General features: G+C 39.4%; 1 protein-coding gene across 4 annotated transcripts in view; it reads right to left on the reverse strand.

Moving 5' to 3' along the window:
- PCNX2 (pecanex 2) overlaps nucleotides 1-6,189 on the reverse strand; it is a 300,858-nt gene extending 294,669 nt beyond the window's left edge. For all 4 annotated transcript variants that reach the window (XM_041748906.1, XM_041748907.1, XM_041748905.1 and 1 more), the window contains exon 1: nucleotides 6,026-6,189. In XM_041748906.1, coding sequence (XP_041604840.1) covers nucleotides 6,026-6,178 — 153 coding nt within the window. In that variant the 5' untranslated portion in view covers nucleotides 6,179-6,189. The remainder of the gene's footprint in view (nucleotides 1-6,025) is intronic.
- Between the last annotated feature and the right edge of the window lie 19,748 nt (nucleotides 6,190-25,937).

Here is a 25,937-nt window from a genome sequence, read left to right on the forward strand (position 1 = left end):
TAAAATGGGAATAATGGCAGTGTCTCTCTTGGTTGTGAGGACGAAGCAGCTGAGTGCATGCAAAGCTCACATGAGAGGGCCTGCCTTAGGTGTGTTTGGTGAACATTGTTACTGCCTATTCCAATAGCTTATAATGATAATAAAATAAGAATTAAAGGGGAAAGAGTTCTAAAAAACCAAGGAAAAATCTGAATACAATGAAGAGCTAATCCATTTTTTTTTTCTTCCAGAGGATGTGGGAAAGAGATTCAGACAGGATAAAATGGGTAATATTTAAAAGTAACCATCTGAGAGACCAAGAGGTCAAAAGCAGGAAAACAATAATCACTTGGTGAGTATCAACTTCTCTACAATAAAAAAAAAGATATTCAAGAATTAAAGATCACAAATGGAAAAATTAACACTGTATCTGAGGAGAGCAGTATCCAAATATAACTAGTTACTAATTGGGAGAAATCTCAAAAAGCTCTAAGGGAAGTGGGGGTGGGTTGGGAAACATAAATTTAACCACCAGAAAATTAGTCATGAACTTGAAATACTAGAACAGAAAGAAAAGGGAAAAGAACACTATTTTTGGAGGGTGCTCCAGAGGCTGACACCCCAGGACGAAGCAGGTACTGGTCCTGTTGCCACAGACACAAAACACAACCTGCTCACAACATCCATGTGTCTAAGTGGTAGAAGACAAGGATGAACAGGAGAAGTTTCCCAGAAGGGTGGCAATCATCACGCAGGAAAGATTGCTTTACCTTGGAGAGATTGAAGATGACTGCCCTGGGATACTCCAGGGATAGAAGGACATGTCTAGTAAAAGGGTTGACACCAGGAAAGCAAAGCCCTCACAGAGCCAAGACCCTTGCACACATAGTCCATACAACCATCTGGAGCAGCAAAATTTTAAAGACAACTGATTTGGCATTGAGCCCAAATCTAGAAGGCTTGGGTCTGCACTTCTGCAGAGGCCCAGGGTCAGGAAAGGATGCCTTTAAGCATCCACAAGGTGCAGCTGTTGTACCTCAAACCCCTGTCTGTTGCAGACAGGTGAGGGCAGGAAGCAGGGGAGGGCAGAAGGAAGGAAGTTCAGACATGCGAATAGTTATGGGAAAGTAGAAAGGGTCAGATGAGAATAAATAAACCACCAGAGGTAGAAGGACTAGATATCAAACTTCTCAAAGTCAAAAGAGAGATAGTATGATCCATGTGATTCAATGGCAGAAAAAGCCTTCCTTAGGAAGAAACTAAATACAAACACTAGGACTGACGAGAATAAGAGGTTATCTTTTGGGAACAGCAGCATATGAAGTACATATAACAAAGTGACAACAATCAAGCCGACCAGGCCAGGCCTGCCACGTAAAGTTGTGCAGGTTGCGCTTTGCACAAAGGCTTCCACCAGCTGACAGGGTTGAATGGTGGCTGAAGTCCAGTCCCCAAGTCCTGAGCCAGGAAAGGGTGACCTTTTTAACACACTCACTGTCTTTCCATAATCATGCAAAGGTATCTTATATGTTAAAAGTAGGAGTGAAAGAAGGGGTATAAAGAAATATAAAACCTAAGGAAAAATAATTATGTACCCAAATGGGGGAGTCTACTATTATATAGACTATAATAGCAGAGTGGTTGACCAGTTGTAACAATACCAGCTAGCCTGAATAGAGTGCTTACTTTGTGTCTAGTACTACACTAGCACAAAATAGATAATCCCATTTGATAATGACAGCAATTGGAAATGAAGTGGTTCCATGGCACCTGGGTGGCTCAGTCAGTTGGGCATCTGCCTTTGGCTCAGGTTACAGTCTCAAGGTCCTGGGATCAAGTCCCATGTTGGACTCCCTGCTTGGTGGGGACTCTACTTCTCCCTCTTCCTCTGCTGCTCCCCCTGCTTGTGCTTTCTGCTCTCTTGTGCTCCCTCTCTCAAATGAATAAATAAAATATTTGTTTAATTAAAAAATAACTTAAAAAAGGAAACGAAGTGGTTCCTATTAAAGGAAGACCCCAACACTAAATTAAAAAGCAGAACTGGAAACAGAGCAAGTCTAGCTAAAATAAAAGAAAATGAAAGAAAACATAAAGCTAGAGTCATAACATAAAAGACAGGCTTTCTGTGTGAAAATCATATATAATGTTGCCCTGCAAAGGGTCTTGAAGAACATCAAGGTTCCACCTCATTTTTTTCCACTACCCAACTCTTTTGTCTACTCAGATTGATCATACCATCACCAGGATAATCAGAATGCCACTTTATGTGGGCCTAGTATTTAGGGAATTCCAATGCTCTTACATGTACCAAGTCTGGCAGCCCAGTGTTGTGGGAAGGCCAAGGACATGCATACAAAAGGATCTTAAGTAAAATTCTGGATTTTACCACCTGTTATCTAGATGACCTTAGGCAAGTAGCGTACTCCCTCTAGACTTCAGTTGCTAAATTTATAAAATGAGGCCCATACTCCCCATTTTACAGATACTAAAAACCAAGGCCTGCAGAAGTGAAATGACTAGCAGTCACATGGTAGGTGGGAAAGCAGGGATGCCTTTTGACACCAGCCTAGTGCTGTCAGAACTTATATGGGGTCAGAATCATGCTATTCCTGTTCTAAAGCTCCATATGAATTTCTGTTCAGTATCTCAGAAAGATAAGTACAAGAATATGTGTGATAAAGGAAAAGTTTAAATATCTCTAATGACAAACGCATGTTTCAGTTTGTCTAAAAGAAAATCAGACTGTTAATAAATCAAAGTAAAACTCTTTCCAAATTATCCAAATTGATGTAACAGTTTTAGTTATGTATCTTTGAGCCTTTCCCAAAAATAGGTAAATGGTATATAAACGCTAAAAGCTAAAAGATAATCTACTTTCCGAATTATAAACCAGCTCTAAGTAAACTCTAGGGCTCAGAGATAAGTTTGCCTCAATAATTAATAATAAAGTTTTAACTTATATACTCCAAGTCCCCATTACATTAAAAGGTAGATTTTTCCCTATAATAGGGAAACATTGATTAAACATGGTTAAACCCAAATTGTGCAAAAATCAGAGAAGTCCAGGGCCCCATAAGTAACAGAACGTCAAATAAGCCCCTGCTATCAGTGAGCAGCCAGGTAGCTTTTTCAGACTAAGTTCCTGTAAGTGAAACAAACTGAAAAAGATGTTAACAATTGCAGGCAGCACTGAAGTACAGAAGAATGTATTTAAACATCAAGAGCTGGAGAACAGAACCCTCCTCAGCTGATGAAGAAGGAGCCTTTATTGCTAATGTCATTTTCAGAGACCAAAAGACCAGAGAAATAAAAGGGTAACTTGCATTTTTTTTGGCAAGTACATTAAAAAGTAGCATTACAACAAATGCACTCATGTAGAATCATTCTGTAATACTTAAAAGCACACTGGCAAAAAGATACAAAAATGTTGGTATAACTGGTTTGATCCAAAAAAAAATCCATTATAAAATTATTTAAGGTATTGGCTTTTGACTTTCTAAACTCTTGAGATCTAGCCAAAAATTGTTTTAAAATAGCATTAAAGAGGAACTTAACTAAGGACAATTTCTTATTCACAAATACAAGTTAGAATTCAAGGTACTCAATAGAGCATAATTAGGTAGAAGTTAGCGGTTCTGATAACATACGTACCTCAAATCTTTAAAGGAGTTGCGTAGAAATGAGCCCGTATGCCTAAAAAAAAATCTGTAGGAATATACATTAAATGCTAATGTGGTATTGCTGAGGAGTAGGAGAAATGGAATACATATTGCTTTCATTATCAGAAATACTCAGAATATGTAGTGAGGTAGACAATATAATGCTGGATGGAACAGGAAGAGATGCAGGTTGATTTTATTTCCACCAGTTTATTATATATGAGAATATTGTTAACCAAATGCAGGGCATTTTGCTAGATGCAACAAGAAAAACCAAGATGAATCAACAAAATCAAAACCCATGCCCTCAAAAAGCTCATGATCTAGGAGTAGAGGTAAAACACATGTTTCAAAGCAGAATTGTGCTTTGTACTAAGAGTAAATACAGAATGGTAGAAAGGCAAGAGAGAAGAGAAAGAAATTCTGGCTGAATGGAAATCAGGGAAGCTGAGAGAGAGAAGGATGGGGAAATTCTGGCCAGTGAACGATGAGAAAGTGGGGGGGAAGCCCAGTTCACATTGAGCAGTTGCAATGTGCTAGGTACTGAGATGTACTTTCATTCATTCATTCATTCAATCAACCATTAATTCATTCAATTAACCTTCATATTTGCCCTATAAGGAGGTACTGTTGTCCCTGCTTGACAAGCCAGGAAGCTGAAGCTCGCTCAAGCTCGCTCAAGCTCGCTCCAGCTTGCTCAAGCTCACACAGCTAGTAAGCAGAAGAACCAGGATGGGAACCCAAGTTTGTGTTCCTCATCACTCAACTATGCGGGCAAGGAGAAAACATCAAGACCTACAGGCCAGGGAAAGATGATGAACAAGGTCATGGAAGAAGATGGAAATTTACATTTATTGAAGTGCATCCATGGATCAGCTTCTGTATCTTCATGGCTTTTATTTGAAAATTTATTTACTTTTCCTGTGATATGATCATTATCACATCTATGTTAAGGCTGAGAAAACTAAGGCTTAGATCGATCAAGCATCAGGCCAAATACCTACTATGCAGCAAAACAGAAATTTAAACCAGGCGTGAGTCCAATCCCAGGTCAAGCCAGACTGATGGGTGGCTGTATGGGCAGTGTCTCATTTAAGCCCAAAACAACACCGTACATCTGGCGGTATTATCTTTCTCATTTTATAGCCAAGAACACGAAAAATAAGATAAGGCTAGTGATTTCCCCAAGGTCACAGAACTGGTCAAAGGTAGACCCAAAATTTAAGGAAGGCAGCCTGGCTTTAGAGCCAGAATTCTGACCCTCTGGATAAAATGCCAGAAAGAGAAAATGGGAGCCAAATCATGCACAACCTCTAATGTCAAACTTGGAACCCATCAGCTATGCAAAAAAATTACTGAAGTTTTTGCTGGGGAGAACAGGATTAAACTACATTTTAGGAATAAAGTCCTTCAAGAGACATATCAAAATTAGATTCTTGGCACATAACATTTAACAAGACATGGAAGCACCTTACCTATACAGCTTCTCAAGTAAGATTAAGCATCGTTTCAACTGGGTATATTTAATTTACCCAAGAAGGTCATCTATGCAGTTATTCTGCAAGCACTCAATTACGGTAACCCTATTAAAGTGTCAGGCCCCAAGTAGGTACTGTAATACATTATATTTACCCATTATTGTATCTTCCTATAGATTTCTTTACATAGCAGTGTAGAAACTGCAAGTTAAGTAATTGCTAATTGAACCTGCCTTCTCAAAGCCAAACAGGAAGGGAGGGGAGAGAGAAGATCAACAACTGAACCAGGTTTGCTTTCAATAATTCATTTTGCAGTTTGGTTCTCATGCCCAGCTAACCAGCCAGAGGCCTAGGATTTTCCACCTACAAAACAGGTTCAACATCCGCCAGCGACAAGCGGCGTCTGACTCATCCTAACAGTCAGCATCAATTCTTAATGAGTCTCCGAGCTCCCAAAGTCCTTTCTACTTCTTGTGCTGCCAGTGAGTCCCTGGCCCCCTTTCCCTTGTCCCAAATTCCTGAAGACCTTCTCCAGCGCACCTGTTTTCTTTTAAATTGAGCTAGAAGCGACACACAACGTTCTATTAGTTTGTGGTGTATTATTACCCAGTGATTCGACATCTGTCTGCATAGCGAAATGGTCACCACGGTGAGCCCAGTTACCGGGGCCACCTTACAAAGTCAGTACAGTATTATCGGCTGTAGTCCCCGCGCTGCACACTGCGTCCTGCGACTTCCTCATCTTCCAACAGCGCGTTGATACTTCTTAACCCCACCCCTTAAGAATCGCCGCCAAGCCTCCCGTCCGTCACGAAGCAGGCAGACCCGCGGGACCGGGCGGCTCTGCCCCCCCCCCCCCCCGGCCTGCAGCCTCACGTCCCCGCGGCTCGACCCCCGCCCCCAACTCACCAAGTGCAGGGCCAGGGGCAGCAGCAGCAGGAACAGCCACAGGTAGAGGTGGCAGCTGTTGGTGAACTTGCTGTGCTCCGGGTCGTGGTACCAGCCGCCGGTGAGCGCGGCCCACACGCCCTGCCGCAGCAGCTGCAGCGCCTGGGACACCATGCCTGCCGCGCCCCGGAGCCGCAGCCCGCCCCGGGCGCCCCCGCCGCCGCCGGCCCCCGGCGCCCCGGGCTCTAACACCCGCGCCCCCGGGCGCCGCCGCCGCCGCCGCCGCCGCCGCCGGCCCTGCCGCCCCCTTCCGGCCCGCGGCTGAGCCTCCAGCTGCTCCTCGGCCCCGACCCGCGAACCGCGGCGCCGGACCCGGCTGCTGCCGCGGGGCAGGTGGGCGCCATGTCCGAGCCAGGAAGGATTTTCCCAGGGTGCTCCGAGGCGAGGCTCAGAGGATGCTCCGGAGGCTCCGCCCCGCGCCCGCCCAGATCCCGCACAGGCCTGCCTGCGGCCCGGGCATTTCTTTTCTTTCTTTTTTTATTTTTATTTTTTATTGGTGTTCAATTTACCAACATACAGAATAACACCCAGTGCTCATCCCGTCAAGTGCCCCCCGCAGTGCCCTCACCCAGTCACCCCCACCCCCGCCCTCCTCCCCTTCCACCACCCCTGGTTCGTTTCCCAGAGTCAGGAGGGTTTCCGAGTCCCTCCAGCCTCTCGGCGTTGGCTCTGCCCGCTGCCCCCTCTTTTCCTCCCCATGTTTTCGAAGATGTTTTCATGCAGAAGAAATAAATCTAAGACCAAAGATGTTTTCATGCAGAAGAACTAAATTAAGACGCAATCTTTTGCCTTTCCCCCCTTTGCCACCTGCACCAAAAACATTTACGTAACGAAGCTCCTCTCACACACCAGTCAATGTGATTTCTCCCCCTGAGTGCTGCCTGCACAGTGTCATTCTCCTTGATGGACCACGGATCTCAGACGTTCCACTAGTCAGCCTACCTGGGCCTTTGGCACTGACCTTTTCACCTCCCCGACCTTTAACCCCTCTTCCCCTCTGTTGTCCGACTTGGCAGAGATAACTGCTTTCCTGGAATAATTTCAGGAGCCTTATTTAGACTCGTCTTTTTATATTTTGCCTAGAACATAATCCCAGTCATCAAATGAATATTTAGGACGTTAGTCTAAGTCTTTCAATACTGTTTAGATAGGAAGACCCACTAGAAGGTTAACAGTGAACTAGTAATCTTTAAGCTTTTATACTTTTTCATACTTTATAGTAGATAAATTTCAAATTCTCTTCTGAAAGCAGGCTTTGGACAAGAAAGAGATAAAGAGGAACTCATCTTTAGAGTGAGGAAAGGAAACTTTCATTCTTAGGAATTGGTAACTTCAAGTCAATGAGTTTCAGGTTCTTGAAGATAGCAGATTTTGGAAAGGGAGGAGATAAAGGGGAACTTGTCTTGCTTATGAATGAGCAGAGGAAGTCCTGTGTGAGTTAGGGCCTCTGGGCAAGAGCAAGGATTAGAAGATTCTATGGTCCCCAAACAGGCCTTTCCTGTATCCTCTGTCCCAAACACATCACATCTCTTCTCTGATATGTGCACCTGTGTATGTCCTGACCATGTTTCAGTCTGCAGCAGCATTTGCTTATGGCTGCCTTAGCCAGGCCCAGTAAAAGCATGCCAGCCGTCCTATGCTGAGATGAAATAAGATAAGATCCACCCTGAAGCACAGGTCTGGAACACGTAAATCCATGGGATTACAGCAGAAGTCTCATACTGGTGTGTATGCTGTTCGGATTAATCATTTTTTCATCTACTCTGCATTCAATCTGCAGGAATGACTAACCAAAATGTAATAACGCTGCTCTCTATATTGGAATAATATTTTTCTCAAAGTCAAGAGGATACTTGTTATATGGCTTGAGGCTTGAAACCTACCAGGTGCTCTATAAATATGTAATGAATGAATGAATTGATCACCTCCACAGGAAGACTCACACTAAAGGATCACTTTCATGTGCATGGGTCCAGGGGGAATGGCCGTGCAACAGGTCCGTTCCTGCACTGAAGGAGTGCCCTTATTCATTTGTGCCTGATTCATCAAATATTTATTGAGCACCTATTACCTGCCACTCATTTTGTTGAAGACTGAGGAAGTAAATATCAATAAAATATAATTCTCACCATGAAGGAGTTCACAGATTACAAGAGGAATCAGGCAAATCAAACAATACTTGCAACAAAATAGTGTGTACTGTAACAGAAGTGTAAAAAAGTACCCTGTTATAGGAGGTCATTGGGAAGTTGTGATCTCTGATTGACCTGAGAGGTGGGCCAGGGCTAATGGAGGCTTCTTACCCCCACACACATACCCCACCCCCACCCCCAAACTTGGAATATATGTTCTACCCACCTTTTCATTCTGAGAGCCAAATCAAGGATTCGGACTTGAGAGAGAAATGTGTTATTGAGGCCATCTGGACTGTTCACACAATTGAACTGTGTTAAGGCCTCTATATAAACAAGGATTCTGGCAGGTAGGTACAGATATCTACACATTTCATGGCCGCCAAAAACAAGCCACGTGTATAAGTTCCCTTGCTTATTAAAACTGCCTGGGTGGCTCAGTCCATTAAGTGTCTGCCTTTGGCTCAGGTCATGATCCCAAGGACTCTGCTACTCCCTCTCCCTCTGGCCCTCCCCTTGCTCATGCATTCACACATGGGCTCTCTCTCTCTCTGATAAATAAATAAAATCTTTGAAAAAAAAGAAGAAAGAAAGAAAGAAAGAAAGAAAGAAAGAAAGAAAGAAGAAAGAAAGAAAGAAAGAAAGAAAGAAAGAAAGAAAGAAAGAAAGAAAGAAAGAAAAAGCTGTCACCTACCAATCTAGAGTGGTCTGTATCTTTCTTTGGTCTCTCCTCACCCTCTCTGTATGGGGGCCAGTTTCAAACTTCCCCTGAGAACTCCCAAGGTTGCAAGGTCAGTTTCTTGGATCATATGAAATTCTTCTGAACTTATCCTTGGCAATAGACAGGTCTTGAAAGGCGTTAAGCACAGATGTGACATGAACAGTGCAGAGGGGAAATGTTGAATACTGAAGACAGCAAGAGTGGATGTGATGTTGAGGGATTAAATATGACTTAGGACTTGGAAAACAATTTGATTTAGAGGCAAAATAATAAAGTAACATTCTGTTTGATGGTGGGTGACTATGCTATAAAATTAATCAAGACATGGAATGTAAGCTGTTTAGCAGGATGAAAAAATGACTACTCTGAATTTGAGTTACCTGGGGGTGTGGCAAGCAGGGCAAGGTGAGTATGGTTCTGGAGCTTAGTTAGGAGAGATGTTTGAAATAGGATTAGAGACTGGGGGGAGAACAGCATGGAATTCCATGAAAGGGAATGATAGGAGCCCTTGTGTGGCTCATTCAGTTAAGCATTTGCTTTTGGCTCAGGTCATGATCCTCGGGTCCTGGGACCTAGCCCTGTGTTTGGGTCCCTGCTCAGCAGGAGACTGTGCTTCTCCGTCTCCCTCTGCCTGCTGTTCCCCCTGCTTGTGCATTCTTGCATTCTCTCTCTTTTCAAATAAGAAAAGAATCTTTAAAAAGAAAGAAGAAAGAAAGAAAGAAAGAAAGAAAGAAAGAAAGAAAGAAAGAAAGAAAGAAAAAGGAAAGATAATCTCCTGGAAAAGAGTGTGGAGTACAGAGCAGGAAAACTGTGGATCACAAGGGTTAAAGGCACAGGCAGGAGGAAAGGAGAAAGGAGAATTATAGACCCAGGTGGGCCAGTTATCACCAAGGAACTATACAGGGAAAAGAGCAATTCGAAAAGGAAATGGTTAATGGGGTCAGATGCCATAGTAGAGGCCAAATGCAAAGACTGAACATTGCCATTAGGAGTGACCTATGCCACTGCAGCTTCAGGACTGAAGATAGTGACATGGGCAGACCCCTAATTACATTATATTTTAAAAAAGTGAACATGTAGCAAAGAAGCAGAGGCAACCAAAGTAAGCTACTCCTTAGAGACCATGAAGGGTAGATGTGATCTAAGTGCAGGTACAGAGTCAATGAAGCATTCCTTTTAATAGTCTGGCTTTTTTGTTTCCATCAAGGATTGATTAATGTATGCACAAACAGGGGCAAGGACATCCACCTAAATAGGAAGCTGGAGATCACAGTGTTTCCCTTCTATAGTACCATGTGTTTATTATGGAATATCTTTTCAGACAATTTGATTTGTCTGCTGAAGTTCAGGATTTACTTTAGAAGGAATGAGAATTTGCAAGGAATTCACAATACTCCTCTCTTTGTACCAGCTCACCACTGGAGGACACGGTTGCTCTGCAAAGTTCAGCTGTAGATCTGTGCTTTAAGAAAAGGCATTCCATACAGGATTTGATAACGGCCCAACATCTAAGGATTGGTTGAAAGGATGCTGAAACCAATTAGCACAGACTGCTGCTACAAATTGGCTTTTAATACTGGGGGAAAGATAAGCATGTTTCCTCTCCACTGCTCTGCCTTTCCTGGATAGTCTTAATCTACTCTCCTGGCTTTAACTATTATGCATGTGTTGATGATCTGAAATCTATACCCAGCCCTGCTCTCTTTTCTAAACTTTAGATTTACATCCACTGGGGTGCCCCCCACCTCCAGGCCACAGCATATTCACACATGAACTCTTTGGCTTCTCTCTTGTTGGTATTTTTCCTACTGTGCCTTCTGTATTTTGGACCTCAGTCAATAAAGCTACCAGCAGCCACCTAATCATTTAGAACACAGGATCTATCTTAGATTCCCTCTCTCTCTTGCCACCTCCTTCAATCATCAAGTCCTATCAATTCAATCTCCAAGTGACCATTAACTAGATATGCTTTGCTCTGTCCTTACTACCAAAGGTCCTCAAGATTTCTCCCTTGAACTATCTCAGTGGCTTCCTAATGGATTTTCCTATCTCTAACTTAACCCCCTATGTCAATTAAGTACACCCAGGGGGAAAAACAACTCTGGCTTTCAGAGATCATTTTACATGGCAAATGGGAAAGCTGAGAAAGTAAGCAATGGATGATAAAGAAGCTGGAGATGAACAAAAGCAGAAGCAGAACTCCAAGGACTGGAAGTAGGCCTGTCAGAACCAAGAAGTCAAGGATTGGCAACAGGAGTTAGAGCCATGGTAGTGCAGGCTGGAGAGAGCTGGAGCCTGGAGCACGTGCAGCTGCCTCAGCAAACCCCACGACAGGCAATGGGGGTATGGTGGGGTATCAGTGGGTGTAATACATGAATACCCTGACTTCTTTTCTCCAGACTTCCAATATCCTACTTCTTCCTTCCATTGGCCAAACCTACCTGGAAGCCATAGTATACAGAAACCCAGGGAATGTAATTACCTGAAGTAAAGACCTAGGCAGGTGAAGGAAAAGACAAAGAGATTTATATAAAATATAAATTCAACCCAGTTACTCCCTCTTAAAATGTTTTCTATCACTTGCAGAAAAAAAAAAATCAAAAACCAGTTTAGTGCCACATAAGCCTTGACTTCACCGAATTTCTACCATCTCATCTCTGGAAACTCAAACTACTTATGTTTGCACACATCATATTTCTTCATGCCTTTCTGCTTGTGTGGATGCTTTTCTTTCAGCAAGTCAATATATGTCAGCGTATCTATCACACGCACATATGCACACATGGGATTTTCTTTGGGATTATAGCTAAGTCTACTCGTCAGTTTTTAGAGAATTGGCATCTTCTGAATATTGAGCTTTTCCTTTGATGAACAAGATGTATTCCTTCATTTATTAAGACCTTCCAATAACATTTTATCATTTTCTATGTAGAATTTTTGCATACTATCTATCGGCACTCAGTGTAGGCCACGATCTAATTGGCTAGGGCTGAGGGAGGCAATGTAAAACTGAAATATTATGGAACTGGGATTAATTGGAATTGAAATATTCAAATTTACATGAGAACTGGAACAGCACCCCTTTATGACCAGAAGCATATCCAGACTTCATTCCATAGGAACTGCCTGCTAAATGAAGTATATTTGTCTAGCAGCCCCAAATGTGGGCCATCTAGCTGGAATGAGGGCAGTGAGTGACTCAGCTCTGCTTGAGTTACTATGACATAAGCAGTGTGGTAAGGTGAAGTAAGATGGCTTGGCAGAGCAGTAAAATTTCTAATTTCCTTGGCTTTCCAAGGCTCTTTCACTACTTTGCCTATCAACTGCAACTCCAAATGGATACTGACAACCTGAAGTTTGTTCCAGCAGAGAATGACAATATGGCTATGCCAAAAAGCAGACCCTAGTGAACAAACACCAGTAGTCTAGCCCTGGACGAGGAAAAGCTGATAAAAGTATTCATGCCAGCTTTTATCCTGGTATGCCTACCCACTAACACTAGTGAAGAGGTCATCTTGCTGCTCAAGGATCCATGTTGTTTGTCTGCCATGAACCAGAAGCAGATGCTTCTGGCAAAAAACTGCTGCTCAAGGATCCATGTTGTTTGTCTGCCATGAACCAGAAGCAGATGCTTCTGGTTCATGGGCCCCAATGAGGCTCATTCTTGCTCACTAACTATTCTAGATGAAAGACTCTTTGGCCTCCAAGAAGGTTCTGCATGTGAGCAAATGGAAGAAGTTGTATTTGCTACAGAAATAAAATAGTGATTAAGAGGATTTGTCATAGAGATTGTATTAGCTACCTCTCATAGAGCTAATGACAATTAATCCTCATTACTCCAGAGGACCTCATTTATAAATATGAGCAAAAAATTAAAAAAATTTTAAATTTTCAAAATAATTAAAAATTCAGAAGCTAACCATTATAAGAAAATGGTTCCCACCAAAATAGGACGCATGAAGAAAACAAAAGAGGTCCTTAAAATTGTAATTAATAGGGAGGGCTGGGTGGCTCAGTCAGTTGAGCATCTGACTCTTGGTTTTAGCTCAGGTCATGATCTCATGGGTCATGAGATCAAACACCACATAAGTCTCTGTGCTCAGCAGGGAGTCTGCTTGAAGTTTCTCTCCCTCTACCTCTCCTTCTTCCCATGTGCTTGCTCTCTCTCATCTCTCAAAAATAATAGATAAATATTTTAAAAATTATAGTTAATATTTACCATGAGATTTGAGGGAATATTGGACCAATTAAAAACAAAATAACAAGGCATTAATGAAGAGGAGAAACTGGAAAGTAGAAGAGAATTTCAGTTATTAACACAGCTTGTGACTATCACTTACAAACATTTTCAGGAAAAATGCTTATTAACTCATTCTATGGGGCAAATATTTCCCTGATGCCAAAACAGATGAAGATATGACAGGAAAAGGAAGGTACAGAGTATTCTTTATTCCTCTATAACAAAAGCAAAATCCTCAATCAAATATTGGCACTCTGAACCCAAGAACATATTAAAAATATTACATACCATAAGTATGTAGGAGTTATCCCAGGAATTCAAGGTTGGTTTAACATTCTAAAATCAATTAAGCATTTGAGGATGACCCTAATGTCTGTGTTACAGGACACCATGAATACCCACTACACTCTTGTGTACTCATTCTTGGAGCTCCTGGAAAATACACTTCATCAAAATGAATGAATACACTAGGGAAGGGAAAGTTATGGAACACAAAGAATGAGCTCTGGGAAAATAAAAAAGGATTACTGTGTAACAGCTTACAACAGAGCCTAGAGAATAACTAATCCAGATGAAGAATCAAGATGTATTTTGAATGCAATATCTGTAACAATTTTAGGTCTATTTAAATATTTCACTTCTTTCAACCCTTTGGTAAATTAAACTTTGAAAAAGAATTTGTCCATCTCACCTAAATTTTCTACTTTATTGGCATGAAGTTGTTAATACCATCCTCTTGTGATTTTTTTAAATATACAGTGTTGTGTGTCTTTTCATCCCTAAAATCCATTATTTGTGATTTCATGATCACTTAGGGATTTATCAAGTTAACTAGTCTTTATAAAGAACAGATATTTGATTGTGTTGATCTTCTCTATCAAATCTTTGTTATTTTGTTGATTTACATTCTTAATTTGCTTTTCCAGTATTTATTGTATTTGAGCTTACTTTGCTCTTCTTTTTATAGCATTTTGAGGTAGATACACTCATTTGGTTTTTGCTACCCCTAATATAAAGTTGAACCTAAGTAGTTATACATAGTTAAACCTGTGTAATTAAATCTACAAATTTTTCTCTAACCATGGTACTAGTTGCACTCTACAAATTACATATATATGTTATTGTTTAGTTCACACAAATTCCATAATATATATATATATATATATATATATATATATATATATATATAATTGTTCAGTTCAAAATACTTTCTAGTTTCCATTGGGATTCCCTTAATCCATGGGTTATTTAGAAATACATCACTTTAGAAATATATATGTAGTAATATAAATGAACATTTTATAACAATATATGATTTTGCATTTAACTCTAGAGAATGTACTCTAAATGACTTCAATAATTTGTTGAGAGTTGACTTATGACAAAGAATATGGTCAGTTTTGCAAATCTTTGTATGTGCTTTAAAAGAATGATTATCTGCACATTTAAGATACAGTGTCCATTCCACAAACGTCCATTGATTAAATCTGATGCTCATAGAGTAGGTATTATTTTTTAATTCATTATTTAAATTTAATTTAGTTAACATATAGTGTATTATTAGTTTCAGGGGTAGGTATTCTATTGCGAAGGAGGAGGAGGAGATGGAATAAGAAGGAAAAAAAGAAAAAGCAAGTAGCCTTCACTCATTTGTAGCACTAGGTGGCACCAGAACACTGCTTCATATATAGAACATTGCTCTCATTACAAAGCAGGAAAAGATTTTAAACAAAGGGTGAGTTCGGTACTCCAGAAATCTTGTCCCCAAAAATAACGGTTCTACTTTTCACCTGTTTAATTTGTTCATGTCCTGTTAAAGTCAGTGTATAATGTGTTTTTTTCAGAGTAACTATTATTATTTATTTATTACATTATTTTTTCCCCTTAACTTCTATGCAAATTAGTGTCCCTGAAGAACAGAATAAAAATACTGGAACCCAAGGTATATTCTAAATTAATTAAAGAAACTTTAAGAAAAGAGGATTTTTCCTGGACATTAAAACAGTACATCAGGTCCTCACCCCAAAATGACCAAAAGCAGTAACAAAAACAAACACCTGACATCAAGATGGATGCTAAGGCAGATGACATCTGCAGCCACAGAGTAAGGACCTCGGTGTACTCACTCTCCCACAAATATGATGAAAATAGAGGCAATGTGAAATCGATCATTTCAGAACCCTGAAAATTGACTACCAAAGCCACGGATTGAATAGCAAATCATCCATCCAAGAGAAACTATTGAACGTAGGTAAGACTGTGGGGTCTGTGATGTCTTAACAGGGGCCCAGTAACCTGCCCTACAGAAATAGAAGAGTGTTGAAATGAAAGGACACCAGACAATAACTTGAATCTACACAGAGAAATAAGGGACATCAGCAAAAATAACTACCCAGGTAAATATAAACACACTATAAAGACACTTTCATTCATAACCCCCTTACACTCCTATCTGTTTTAAAAGGCAACTGTAGCAGTGCCTGGGTGACTCAGTTGGTTAAGCAGCTGACTTTGGATTTTGGCTCAGGTCATGATGTCTGAGTAGTGGGATCCAGGCCCACGTTGGGCTCTGCACTCAGCAGAGTCTACTTGTCCCTCTCCCTCTGCTCCTCCCTCCGCTCACTCTCTCTTGCTCTCACTCTCTCTAAAATAAACAAATAAATAAAATTTTTAAAAGGCAACTGTATAAAGCAAGAATTACAAAACTGTGCTACTGTAGGGCTCATGATAGACCAAGATGTAATTTGTACAAAAAAAGAATAGCATAAATGAAGTGGGAAGGAACAGAGTTATGTGGGAGCCAAGTTTTTAAATAAGACTGTAATTAAATTAATACTAATCTGACTTAGAGTGCTTTACGGTGGTGATTTTAATCCCCAGTACAACCACTAAGAACCCAAATTTTAAAATTACAGTAAAAGAGGGTCATCTGGGTGGCTCAGTCAGTTAAGTGGCCAGCTCTTAATCTCAGTTTAGGTCTTGATCTAAAGATTGTGGGTTCGAGCCCTGCATTGGGTTCCAAACCCAGCATGGAGCCTGCTTTAAAAAATATATTTTTTTAAATGTAAAATTACAGTAAAAGAAGGAATAAGGGTGTACTAGAAAGGAAGGAATAAATGGTGTACTAGAAAATATCTATTTAGCAATAAAGAAGGCAGTAATGGAGGAATAAAGACCCAAACAAAGACATAGAATATATAAAAACAAATACCAAAATGGCAGATATAAGTCCTACCTTATCAGTGATTACAGTAAACGTGAATAGATTAAACCTGCGATCAAAAGACAGATGGGCAGAATGGATTAAAAAGAATAATCAAATGATATGTTGTACAAAACACACCTCAAATTCCAAGATAAAAATAGTTGGAAATTAAAAGAGTTGGGGTTTCTTTTCAGGGAGATGAACATGTTCTAGAATTCTAGTGCTGTTGATTGCACAACTTGAGAACACAGTAAACACCTCTGAACTGGTGCTTTCAGTGGGTGAACTGTATGGTGTGTGCGTTATACTCAATAAAGCAGTTTTTAATAAAAAAAACACACATAAAACCAAACCAAACTATACACTTAAAGGCCTCTGACCACTTTCACACTATATAGTGAAGAATATGTTTAGATTCTGAGGTTTCATTTTCCACTGGGGTGTTTACCAGTTCTGGCAACTTTGAGGAAGCTATGATGATAACGAGCACCCAGAGGGTTTCTGGAACGTGAAAATCTTCTTTATTTTTACCTGGGCCATGACTACAAGGGTGCTTGCTTTCCAGTAATGCATTACTCTGTGTATATATGTTTTATACATTTCTCTCAATGAGTGCTCTATATTAAAATAGTAATTTTTTAAAAAGAGATTCTACTAAAGTTATCAAATGTCAAAGATGAAGAATCTTGGATAGCCTAGCAAAAAGAAAGAAAGAAAGAAAGAAAGAAAGAAAGAAAGAAAGAAAGAAAGAAAGAAAGAAAGAAAGAAAGAAAGAAAGAAAAGAAATACCTATTAAGAGAAAATATTAGATTGGCCTCAGAATTTTCTTCAGAATCATATAAAGTGAAAAATTGATGACATCGTGGTTACAAAATTCTTTGGACAAGAGCAATGTAAGTTTTTGCTACCATCTCAGAATTTTATAACACATAGTAATGGCTTCCACTGAATAGTCTCCTTGGGCCAGGCACTATTACTAGCATTTTATATACATTAACTCATTTAGTCTACAAAACAACTCTTTGTTGTAGGAGCTGTAATTATTCCCATTTATAAATAAGAAAAAAGGCATGAGTAGCATAACTGATATTTATCAATTATGTACCCCATTTAGATAGAATATATCACCATTTCAGACATTTACAGAGCATTCATAAATCCGATCATATACTCATAAAAGAAAATCTCAATAAGAAGAGGAACAATACAAATAGTATTTTCTGATCTGAATTTAGTAAAAGTAGAGGCTAAAAACCCATCTAGAGAACAAAACAACTCCTGTCATCTAGAATTTTCAAAAATTATTTCTTGGGATACCTGGGTGGCTTAGTGGGTTAAACGTCTGCTTTCATGATCCCAGGGTCCTGGGTCTGAGCCCCACCATTGGGCGCCCTGCTCAGTGGGAAGCCTGCTTCTCCCTCTACCCATACCCTTGCTCATGCTTTCTCTGCCTTTCTCAAAATAAATAAAATCTTTTAAAAAATTATTTCTTAAAATCCTGTTGGTCCAAAAAAAAGAGGTAAAGGTCACAATAATGGAATACTTAGAAAATTATAAAAACATGGTATATCAGGAGTGCCTGGGTGCCTCAGTCAGGTAAGCATCCAACTCATGATTTTGGCTCAGGTTGTGATCCCAGGGTCATGGGATTGAGACCCACATTGGGCTCCCTGCTTAGCGGGGAGTCTGCTTGTCTCCTTTTGCCCCTCCTCCTGCCCGTTATCCTCCCCCCCCAAATAAATAAACATACCTATAAAAAAAAAACCCATGGTATATGAGAACCCATGGATACAAAAAAAAAAAAATAGCGCTCAAAGGCAAATTAACAGCCTCAAATAATTATGCTACGAAAAATGTGTACACGAGACCACTAGTTGTGGTCTATGGCTATTGTCCACCTTCTTCTGAAACAGTCAATGTTACACAATGTGTTTGTAATTCTAACCTAATATTTAAGACATATAGGTAAGTCATGTAACATATACAGACCTCTTAAAAATCAACAACAAAAGACCAACCAGAAATGGGTAAAAGAAAAAGAATAGATAGTTCACAGGAAGGATAATTCAAATGACTCAAACATCCGAAAAGATGTTCAGTCTTAGTCACAGTAAGAAATATAGTTTAAAACTATGGAAAATCAGTGGTCCCTATCAGCTGTCCCTTGCTTTTTACAAAGAGAAAAGCTCCATTTTGCCCTTTGTTGAGAAGGATGTAGGGAAACACTTTGTGGTGGGAATGCAATGTGGTACAACCTCTAGGGAGGACCAGTTAGCCAAATCTATCAAAACAGCAGTATACACACCCTTTCATTCCATAATTGACTCCTAGAAACTTATCCCGCTTGTGTGCTTGCACCTAAGCGAATGGCAAATGTACGAGGATCCACCCTGCAGCACTCTTTGTGACAATAGAAAATTGGAAGCAACCTAAATTCCCATCAAAGGACACCACTAAAGTATAGCACAGTGAGTACTATGTGGTGGTCAGAGAGAAAGAGACAACTTTCAATGTTCTACTACCAAATGATACCTAGGCTATAATAAAAGAAAATAGGTTTAAAATAATGCATAAATAAATGTAGATTTGTACGAATCCATGTCTGGAGAGATACAAATTTAATTCGTCAGCAAAGAAATGCATGGCTGGGGAGTTGGAGGGCATGTAGAAGAGAAATTTAGCTTTTCAAAGTATATTTTTATATGCATAATTTAAAAAATATGTATATAGATAATCATTAGAATACAGGCAGAAGATTCTCTAGGTTCCTTCTAGATGGATCCTAGATGTGGTGAATGTAACAAGACAGAAGCCTCTAATCATGAGAAAATAACCTGCTAGAAGACTGTTAATGCAGGATTGGAATCCATCTAAGTAGGAAAAAAAAACAAGGTTTCCATACAAAGGTTAATATTAAGAAGAATCAATATCCAGGACAAATGGAAGCTAGGGCTCAGATTTTACCTGTTGAAAACAGCATAATTTGCCAGTATTTTTTCAAGATGTTTAATTTCCAATCTTTGAAAGGCTGTAGCTGTTTTTTTTTTTTTCTCAAAGGGCATTCTTACTGTTAGTCTAGAAAACCAGTTTGCCCAAGAGCATTATCAGATAAGAAAACATCCCTGAAAGAGATACTTACTGGAAGCGTTCCCTCACTGATCCCTCAACTTTATCAAGTGACTTGAGAAAAGATTAGAAAGACTTCAAATAATCCTGTGATTAAGTAGCAACCACAAAACCGTACTTTACATTTACAGGACACAGGACTGTTTTCAAAGGATTTCACATTGATCAGGTCCTTCAGGATAATATAACCAAACCAACAAGGTAATAGTAACACCCAGAAAATCAAGAAGTCCACATCATGACGCAGATGCTATGGCTTTAAGCCCTGGAAATTCTTGCAGAGAATAAAACTAACATTGAGGCATGAGGAATGACAAGAATGGATTAAACCAGAGTAGTTGTAACTGGTATGTTCCACATTTGTGTTTAAAGCAAGGAAGTTCAGCTGCGTTAGTTGAAGAGTTCTAATGACATTTCTGCAGAGATTTTAAAAAGACTGAGTAAAAGTCTTCACTTCATGAGAGAAACCTCAACTACATGGATCAGTGCTGAATTGGCCTACACTTCAGCATTAATTAGAAAGAAATGCTTGGATCTATTTAGTGTTTTTCTTCTAAGAATTTCAAAAGAGAGGTTTCATTTTGTTATTTCATGAATGCTCATGGTATTCATCAACTTCTTAAGGAAGCAGGTTAAGAGTCTTCTAATTTTATATCTAGATTTTAAAAATTGGAGACTAGAAACAAAAGCTCAAGGTCACTACATAGGTCAGTGTGTAAATTGGCTTTTGTTGTTTATCCCAGTCTGATTTAGGACGCTTACAGATCTGATATGCAGGAAAATAGATCTGATATGCAGGAAACCATCATTTTCATAATGAGTAAGATAAAAGAGCAACCTCAGAGTAAGCTTACTCAGAGTAGAAAAGTCAACTCATAAAAGCAGACCCATGAGTCCAAGAATCAGACATTCTGATCAAGAACATTAACTTACTATATGTTTCGTAATGCAAATAGCAAGCTGCTGGCCTTAATAAAAAGTAAACATGCCAAAAATAAACCCATTATTCTATGGTTTTATTCACTACGATCTTAGAATGATGACTTGCTCTTTTTTAAAAAAAATCACCTCTGTATTTGTGCCCTCTGTTTATATTTCTAGCGGGTTATGAAGAATTAGTCACTATATTTGAAAAGAGTCCAGTAAAGTATAAATAAAACCAATATTGATAGGACAAAATGTACAAAAATGGCAACTCAGGGTAGAATGGCAACTTTCCTATATCAGGTCCAAGGTCGTGAGCTTTGTAGCTTGACTTCAGAAGGGATATCTTGGAGGGTTTAAAAAAGACCTTGGCTTTGTGAAACAACTCAGATTTTTACATTGTTGTGTTATTCAGTAAAGCAGCTCATTGTCCGTTTGGGCAGCCCTGACTGTAATCTGTAACTTTAAGCATGGACAGGCAAGGCTCCAGTCTTGTCCAGTGATTAAAGTTACAGAGATTCTAAAACTCACGATTACGCTAAAGCTAAAAACCAGCTGAAACATTGGGAATGTTTAGTAACCTGACACAGACTGAATCCAAAGCTTTACCACATAGAATTCAAATCAATGAGTGTTAACTTAGCATTGTGGCTGTAATCATCACCATATTATTACTCATTTAACCCCGCATTCTTAAATTCATGAAAAGGAAGCCAAAGAACAAGATGCAAGAGAAAAATGCTAATTGACAATCTCAACACATGCACAAAGTACTTCTTGTGACTTTTCACTCATGCTTCTTTTATAGTTACTCAACTACAACATTAAAGTCATGAGTTGGGTCTTCCAGAGGGCAGGAAAGTCAAAGTGTACTGCGAACTCTCTTGTGGTATATGTTCAACTGATTTTTCTCCAGATAAGTATTGTCAAATTCCTTTATCTCCTTTTAGTTTTCTTCTGATCTGATCTCACCTTATCAACAAGGCCACCCTGTCCACCCTACTGAATAAGACATGGACCTGATCATTCCGCCTTTGTCCCCATTCCTGATCTGTTTTCTCATTCTCCTTTTTATTTTTATATAGCAGTTGTCAAATTCTAACAGACTACATAATTTATTTATGTATTCTAATTCCCATCTACTGCATCTAAGATAGAAGCTTCATTGTGATAAAGAATTTTGTTATATTCTTTTATAGCCCAAGTACCTTGATAAGTGGTTGACACTCTAAAAAACAAGTGTTGAATGATGAGCCTGTTCATTCTCTATATTCTGTCCTATTTCAACTACAACTTATCTGTATTGTTGCTTGGTTTTATTGTAGAATAATCCATGACAGATAAATACGAAATCTAATGACATCAGGATAAAGTTATAATTTGTCACATACACTCATAATTCTGTTTGCTCAAAAAGCATTATGTTTTGAGATGCGATATTTCCAAGAGTCTTAGCAATTACCATTCCAACTTTTAATTCTGCCCACTTTGTGAAAAAACAATTTAAGATTTTTTATTTATTCATTTAAGAAAGAGAGAGCAGGCGAGCGAGAGCACAGCAAAGGGGAGGGACAGAGGGAGAAGCAGGCTCCCCAATGAACAGGGAGCCCAACATGGGGCTCAATCCCAGGACCCTGGGGTCATTATCTGAGCTGAAGGCAAATGCCCAATCAACCCAGGCACCCCCACTTTGTAAAAAAATTTTAACTTTTGTTGGCAGATGAAATTGATTTTTGGCATAGGAAAATAAACAAAATGGAAACAGGAAAAAAAAGGGTAAATAGCCTTTCTGTTTTTTTCTTCTAATGGGTCCTTCATGAACAGTAACTCATGTTAAGATAATATGAGCTAACATTTCTTAGCCCTAATTAAGTGCTAATGCTTTAGTATGATAGTTTAATAAATCTTCAAAACAATGACAGGAGGAAGATATATTGTCCTACCATGTTGCAGAGGAGACAATGGAAGAGCAAAGATCCAATATCAAGTCATAACACAGTCAGGATTGGAACCCAGGACTGGTTTAACGCTTATTGTTAATCACAGTGACATAGTCCATTTTGTTGCTCAGCAGTTGATGACAGGTTATACCAAATCATACCATATTGGTAAAACATCACACATACCATCCCCTAAACGTAATTGGAGTAAGTAACAACAGGTGTCATTTGCAAAATTCCAGGATATCAATCAAAATGCTTGTTGTCTTAAAAAGATTGGCACAGGGGCACTTGGGTGGCTCAGTCAGTTAAGTGTCTGCCTTTGGCTTGGGTCATGATCTCTGGGTCCTGGGATCAACCCACATCAGCTCCCTGTTTGCTTGGCAGGGAGTCTGCTTCTCCTTCTCCTTCTGCTCCTCCCCCCACCTAGGCACTCTCTCTCTCTCTCTCTCTTTCTCAAATGAACAAATAAAATCCTTAAAAAAAAAAAAAAAAAAGATTGGCATAGTACCAGATAGGAGCAATTAAATTGAGCTGTTAATACTCTTCCTAATATTCTTTATTTCACATCTCAAAGTATAAAGTTCCGAGAAAAATAACTAAAAACTCTGGGAAACCCAGAGTTTTAATCCCACCTCTTAATCTCAAATATTTGCCCATTTTTTAAAGAATTCACACACACAGTTCTTGGGGGAATGTTTTTTTCCTTCCCACCTCTCCAGAGTTTCTCACTTCTCCTCACCCAGAACCCCCAGTGCATCTTTAAAGTTCTTTCTAACTGGTCTTCTTTCTCAGCTCTTCCCAAGACAAAATCCTGTCCTGCAGTTGAGTCATCTCAATAGCCAGGGTCTGGGAACCTGGAACTGCTGGTCACCTCGCAAACAGCCTCTCTTCTCATTGATCCTCACATCTTTCAACTGCTCTGCCATTCCACACATTCCACAAAATACGGCCCTCTCACAGACAGCTATTTTCTCGTATGTGTTAGTCTTGGCTCCCAGATCCTTGATGGCAAGGGCCACTCTAGATTATCACCACCTTACTTCCTCAACTCTCATTTATGCCATCATAGACTACTCTCAGCTCTACTGAAGCTGAATTATTGAATGCCAGCGATTTCTCTAGGCCAATCCCACTAGCTACCCAGTGGGTAGAGTAGACTACCTCATCTCTGCCAAGAAAGGGATGATCTTTTCTATTAACTAGTGAAGTTTCTTCAGGTAGGAAACTGGAAATAAAAGCAAGTGGGAGAGTCAACATCACTCTCTTAGCTTTTTGTCTTCAGGTCTAAGGCAAAGCCCATGAGAAAAAGCCAGTTTTCCTGGTTTAATGTAAAGGTTTTTCTATTTTGTGGACTCATTGCCTCTCCTGCCATGTTTTTGAAATGTCCCAGATTTGCCTGTACTGGGCAGAAGTACACTAGGGTCCTGAGCAAAGGGTCTCATGCACCCATTTAAATAAAAGCCTAATCAGCAGAACTGTGTGTGGGATTTTTTTTTTAATCCTTCCTTTAACTAGGACAATTCTAAACTTCTCAAGTCTCAGGACCCCTTTACACACTTACAAGTTATTGAAGACCTCAAAAAGGTTTTGTGTATCTGTATATATTTTGCGTACTTGTGTTCTAACTATCAGTAATTTCTTTTTTTTCCTACCAGTAATTTCTGTATTGGAAAATTAAAACTGAAAAAATCATAAAACCTGCATTTATAGCTTTATTTTAAAATAACAACAAAACCACTACATGGCAACATGTAACATACTTTTATGAAACACATATTATTTTTTCCCCAAGCTGAGACATATATATAAGTTGACTGGCATCACTTCAGATTTTTGAAGATCTTTTTTCCACCCAGCTAAGTAGGAGATAGCTGCATTCTCTTCTATGCTTCTGCATTCAACTTGTTGCAAAATATTGTGCTTCTGGAAATACATGGAGAAATTCCAGCTTGTACAGATAAATGATTAGAATAAGCAGAAGCATTTTTCCACTTTTTATTTTGAGATAATTATAGATTTACATGAAGTTGTAAGAAATAATACAGAGAGAGTCTCTGTACCCCACTCCTAATTTTACCTAATGGTGGTGTCTCGCATAACTATATAGTACAATATCACAACAAGGACAGCAACATTGATAAAATCCAATGAACTCACTTGAGTTTTGTGTTTTAAATTCATCGGTGTATGCATGTGTGTGTGTGTGTGTGTGTGTGTATTTAATTCTGTACCACTTTTTCACATGTGCACAATCATGTGATCAGCATCCCAGTTAAGACACGGAACACTTCCACCCCATAAGTCTCTCATGCCATCGTTTTATAACCATGGTTACCTTTGGAATGCCTGGATGGCTCAGTGACTTAAGTATCTACTTTGGCTCAGGTCATGATCCCAGGGTCCTGCAATCGAGTCCTGAGTCCTACTCAGGGGGAGCCTGCTTCTGCCTCTCCCTCTGCTCTCCTCCCTGCTTGTGCTCTCTCTCAGAAATAAACAAACAAACAAACAAACAAACAAAATCTTTTGAAAAACCAACCATATTCACCTTCCAATCTCTCTCCACTGCCCTAACTCCTAAATATCGCTAATCTTTACTAAGGCAAAAGGATTTTTCATAGCCTTCTCAAGGAAGTCATGGATACTCTGATTATTATTCCAAAACTGGACAAGTGGTATTCTTTGAGACTTTAGCTACAATGTAGAATCTGAAATCATTATTGATGAATCATAATCTGCTTTGGTCTTTTTTCCATTTGTGATTTTGTGATACCAAAAAGATATTGGTCTTTGGGGAAATACTGGTTCCTTGAGCTCTAGAGATCTTTAAAATGTTGGTTTAGGTCCTTATACAATACCAAGAAGTCACATTTGTTAATAGCACTGCCTATCCTATCAGAAAAGACTTTCAGTGCTTGGGAAGTTATGGTGCTCATAAAAGAAGCTCCAAGTTTTTCAAAATCCTGATTTTTGCTGGGAAGCTCAAAGCTTATCATTGGCAACAGATACTATCATTAGTTTTCCATGAAATGATAGTCTTGCTCTGCTCATTTTCTGGGAAATGTCTCTGAATAACTACAACTTATCACTCATTCTTTCAAGTAAAAATAGTATTCCATGAAAAAAAGTGACTAGGTCTACAAACAGCTCAAAGGATCTCCCATGTGTTTTTTCTTAAACAGCCATCACATTTGGATATGCAGCAGAATTATATCACAGTGAACATTAAAGGCCTATACTCAAGAGTGAAGATTTGGGGAACCTGGGTGATTTAGTTGATTAAGCGTCCAACTCTTGATTTTGGCTCAGGTCATGATCCTGGGGTTGTGAGTTCCAGCTCTATATCAGGCCCTGAATCAGACTCTGCACTGAGCATGGAACCTGTTTGAGATTCTTTCTTTCTCTCCTTCTCCCGCTGTCTGTCCCTACTCTCCCCAACCCCACTGCATATGTGCTCTCTCTCTTAAAGAAAAAAAAAAAAAAACGAGTAAAAATTTAATTAATAGTTTTTACTGTTTTATCAAGGGTATTTCAAAGTGAATCTTTTTTTTTTTTTTTTTTTTTTACTGCAAGTGCGTGACATTG

Source organism: Vulpes lagopus, chromosome 3, assembly GCF_018345385.1.
Source record: "Vulpes lagopus strain Blue_001 chromosome 3, ASM1834538v1, whole genome shotgun sequence".
Taxonomy (NCBI): Eukaryota; Metazoa; Chordata; class Mammalia; order Carnivora; family Canidae; genus Vulpes; species Vulpes lagopus.